The sequence below is a fragment of the Geospiza fortis genome, unplaced genomic scaffold (genome assembly GCF_000277835.1).
Source record: "Geospiza fortis unplaced genomic scaffold, GeoFor_1.0 scaffold61, whole genome shotgun sequence".
Lineage (NCBI taxonomy): Eukaryota > Metazoa > Chordata > Aves > Passeriformes > Thraupidae > Geospiza > Geospiza fortis.
The window spans coordinates 1,108,312-1,112,794 of record NW_005054430.1 but is presented as its reverse complement, the minus strand read 5'-3'; the positions used below and the strand labels follow the sequence as shown (position 1 = coordinate 1,112,794).

At 53.1% G+C, this 4,483-nt stretch overlaps 1 protein-coding gene across 1 annotated transcript in view; it reads right to left on the bottom strand.

Moving 5' to 3' along the window:
• Nucleotides 1-4,483, bottom strand: part of LOC102045590 (collagen alpha-1(VII) chain-like) — a 104,828-nt gene that overhangs the window by 43,096 nt on the left and 57,249 nt on the right. Inside the window, 3 exon segments of the mRNA XM_031061892.1 lie at nt 379-492; nt 1,927-2,043; nt 3,873-3,998. Of these exon segments, the coding sequence (XP_030917752.1) occupies nt 379-492; nt 1,927-2,043; nt 3,873-3,998 (357 nt within the window).

The following is a 4,483-nucleotide window of genomic DNA, read 5'->3' as shown; positions in this document are numbered from 1 at the left end:
CAATATCCTGGGACCACATCCATGAATTTCCATACCCATGGAAAGTGAAGGAAAAGGAAATAAATCTCGTGGGAAGCATAGTTTAAATTCCCTGTTTGGAGTCGGCATTATCCCTGTTTTAAAAGTCTTGGGAATCATCAACTCTTCAGGCAACCAAGCTGAAATAACACAAGGATGGTGTGGCCAGATGGGATCAGGTAAAATGGGATTATCCCGGTTTTCCCCCCAAAATTGTGGAATTAACCAACAAAACATTTCCAAAGAGATTTTTTTTCCCTGCCCATTCCAGGAGCTCTGGTGTTCTCCAGGGATACGGAGAAGCCTTTCCAGGATTAAGATTTGCGTCCCAGTCCATCAGAAATCCTTGGAAAATCGTACCTGGCTGGTGTCCTGCTGGGCTTGTCCTTCCAGCCTCTGCTCCAAGGGCTGCAGGAGATCCAGGGAATGGTTTTCCTGCAGGTCTCCTGGACGTGGTGGGGGCACAGCCAAGCTCTGCAGAGAGGGATGGATAAACGCCAACAAAATTCCATGAATCACTGGAAAAACTGGAAAAAAATGTATAGCAGGGCCCTTTCCCGAGGCTTGACACTGATCCATCCAGAAATCCTTTCTCTAATTTAATTTTTCATTGCAATAAAACAGGGGAAAACTCAGAATTCCAGTGATCTGTCCAGTCAAGCTCTGCCAATTTTCACTCCTTTGCACCCATCCAATCAGTGCCAAAGGAAAAGGAAGGAATCCCTGAGGGATTGAGGGATGCTCTGATGGTCCCAAATCCTTTTTTTTCTGGTTTGGGATGGGCTCCCCAAGCTCACCAGAGACAGTTTTGGCGTCTCTGCATCCCAAATCCCAACTTTTGCCGGCTCCAGGGTTGTGTGTCTTGGTGCAAACCTTTCCTCTCAAACCCCCAAAATGCCCTAATCCAGTTTGGAAAAATCTGGGAGGAACCTGAGGACACGGGAGGAGCCTGGGGCTGAGGGGGAATGTCCTGTCCCACCCTGCCCAGGTCTCTGAGGAATTGGATCATCCTGATCCAGCCACAGAGGGAGATAAAACTCCATGGAGAGAAGCCTTGAAACTGTGGATAAATCCCCGATTCCCATAAATAGGAGCTGTTAATCAGGATGCAGGTGGCTGGAATTTGTCTGGTTACTCCAGATGAGGGCTCCGGAGTCACAGCATCATGGAATGTCCTGAGTGGGAAGTGACCCACAGGGATCATCCCAGCAATCCCACCCTGTCCCTGTCCAAATGCTCCTGGAGCTCTGGCAGTCCCAGCAGGGACAATCCCAATCCATCCTGACAACGGGACTGGATCCATCCCTGCCAGGGCAGGAGACACTCCACAGAACCCCAGGATAGAAAAGAATTCCAGGGCCATAGAATTCAACCTGTGACTGAGCCCACCTTGTCCCCAGTGCCACCCCCAGAGCCCTGAGTGCCACCTCCAGGGATGGGCACTGCAAACCTCCCTGGGCAGCCCCTGCCAAGGCCTGACCCCCTTTCCATGGGGAAATTCCTGCTCATTCCGAGCTTCCAGAAATCCTCCAGGTGATGGAGCTTCCAGGACTTTTCCAGGTGTGGATCCACTGTTCCTGTTACCAGAATCTAACCCTCCCCTGGCCCAGCCTGAGGCCGTTCCCTCTGCTCCTGTCCCTGTTCCCCAGCTGTCCCCTCCTGGCAGGGACTTGTGCAGAGCCACAAGGGCCCCCTGAGCCTCCTTTGCTCCAGGTCAGCCCCTTCCCAGCTCCCTCAGCCCCTCCTGGTTCTCCAGCCCCTTCCCAGCTCCCTCAGCTTTTCCTGGCTCTCCAGACCCTTCCCAGCTCTGTTCCCTTCCCTGAACACCCTCCATGTCCTTCCTGGTTGGAAGAGCCCTAAACTGGGAGCAAAAACCCCAATTTCATCTTTCCTGCTGTTTATTTTCACCTCAGAGATTCCTCCAGACAGCGGCACCTCCAGGGTCTCCAGCTCCAGGCTCTGTCCCTCTCCTGTCACCTCCGTGCTGGCCGGGACATGGTGGGAAGTGTGGGACACCAGCGGATCCTGCCTCATCAAACCAAGGGATTGGTGTGACAGTGACAGCCCCGGGTCCTGCCACACCAGAACCAGGGATTGGTGTGACAGTGACAGCCCCGAGCTCCCAGGAGCCACACCCGTGAGGAGCTGGGTCCTGGTGCCTTCATCCCAACCTTCCAGCACGCTCTGTCCCGCTTGGTGATATTTCTGGGTGAGTGGGCAGCAATTCCTTGCTGGTCACATCCAGACTCTCCCTCCAAGGAATCCTCCTCCCTCCCTGGGATCCCTTTTGCTGTCGAGACCCCACTCCTGACCCCTTTTGGTGCCTCCGGCCCCACACCCACCACCCCAAAAGCTCCCAGAGGGCACAAGGACACTTTGGTGGCTTTGGGAATGGCTCCTATGGACAATAAATGATTGAATGGGAATGATTGAATTTCCTACAAGAAATTCAATGATTCCTTCATTCCCACTAAAAATTGAGTGCTTTGCATCCCTTTATCCCAAAGATCCCAGATCCACAGCCTTTCCCAAGCCACCGTGACCTGCTCAAGGACAGAGGTGACCCCGATGGCTTTGGTGGCTTTGAGAACGGCTCCTATGGACAACAAATGATTGAATGGGAATGACTGAATTTCCTACAAGACATTGGGAACGATTCCTTCATTCCCATCAAAAAATGAGTGTTTTGCATCCCTTTATCCCAAAGATCCCAGATCCACAGCCTCTCCCAAGCCACTGTGACCTGCTCGAGGACAGAGGTGACCCTGACAGCTTTGGTGGCTTTGGGAATGGTTCCTATGGACAACAATGGCTGATGCCTTCATTCCCATTAAAAAAATAGTGTTTTGTATCCCTTTATCCCAAAGATCCCAGATCCACAGCCTCTCCCAAGCCACTGTGACCTGCTCGAGGACAGAGGTGACCCTGACAGCTTTGGTGGCTTTGGGAATGGTTCCTATGGACAACAATGGCTGATGCCTTCATTCCCATTAAAAAAATAGTGTTTTGTATCCCTTTATCCCAAAGATCCCAGATCCACAGCCTCTCCCAAGCCACTGTGACCTGCTCGAGGACAGAGGTGACCCTGACAGCTTTGGTGGCTTTGGGAATGGTTCCTATGGACAACAATGGCTGATGCCTTCATTCCCATTAAAAAAATAGTGTTTTGTATCCCTTTATCCCAAAGATCCCAGATCCACAGCCTCTCCCAAGCCACTGTGACCTGCTCGAGGACAGAGGTGACCCTGACAGCTTTGGTGGCTTTGGGAATGGTTCCTATGGACAACAATGGCTGATGCCTTCATTCCCATTAAAAAAATAGTGTTTTGTATCCCTTTATCCCAAAGATCCCAGATCCCGGTGCCAACCACAGCCTCTTCCAAGCCACCATGACCTGCTCAAGGACAGAGGTGACCCCGATGGCTTTGGTGGCTTTGGGAACGGCTCCTATGGACAACAAATGACTGAATGGGAATGACTGAATTTCCTACAAGACATTGGGAACGATTTCTTCATTCCCATTAAAAAATGAGTGTTTTGTATCCCTTTATCCCAAAGATCCCCGATCCACAGCCTCTCCCAAGCCACCATGACCTGCTCGAGGACAGAGGTGACCCTGACAGCTTTGGTGGCTTTGGGAATGGTTCCTATGGACAACAATGCACGATTCCTGCATTCCCATTAAAAAATGAGTGTTTTGTATCCCTTTATCCCAAAGATCCCAGATCCCGGTGCCAGCCACAGCCTCTCCCAAGCCACCACGATGACAGAGCTGACCCCGATGGCTCTGGTGGCTCGTTCCCCATCCCTCACTCCCTGAAGGGCTGCCACCCCGGGCGGGTGAGGTGACTCACGGTGACAGGCACAGCTGCCTGGTTTTCCATGGAAGTTCTGCTCGTCCTGGAGCCGCCGCGATGCCACAGGAGCCCGTCCAGCCCGTCCCGCAGGATCGCCTCGGAGAGCTCCCTCAGCAGCGCCAGCTGCGGTTGGGGTGTGATTTCAGGATTCACCTCAGAACCTCGGGTCCCTCCCCTGACAATTCCCTCCCAGGTGTGTCAGTCACCTCTCCTTCCCCTCCCAGCACTGTCTGTCAGTCCTGGAATTCCAGAAGGGCATTGAGTGATCGGCAGATTCAAAGGATGCCCTCTAGCCCTGGGAGGACATTGGGCCATCCAGGTGTCCTTTGTCCCTTGTCCCTGCTTGGTGGCTCCCTGCCCCTTCCCTGCCCCTCTCCCCGGGGTTCAAAGGAACAGCAACCACGGGCTCAGGGAGTTCTGTTGGAGCTGGTGCTGCATTCAGAGGCCTGTGGGCCAGAATAAAGCTCTGGATCCAAACCCTCCATCAGAACCGACTCCTTTCCTTCACCATCGCCTTAAAGCTTCCCTGGCAGAGATAAACCCGAGGAGCAGCCCCTGGTATGGGGGGAAGCTCCATCCCAGCACCACCAGAGCTCCTGCAGGCCTGG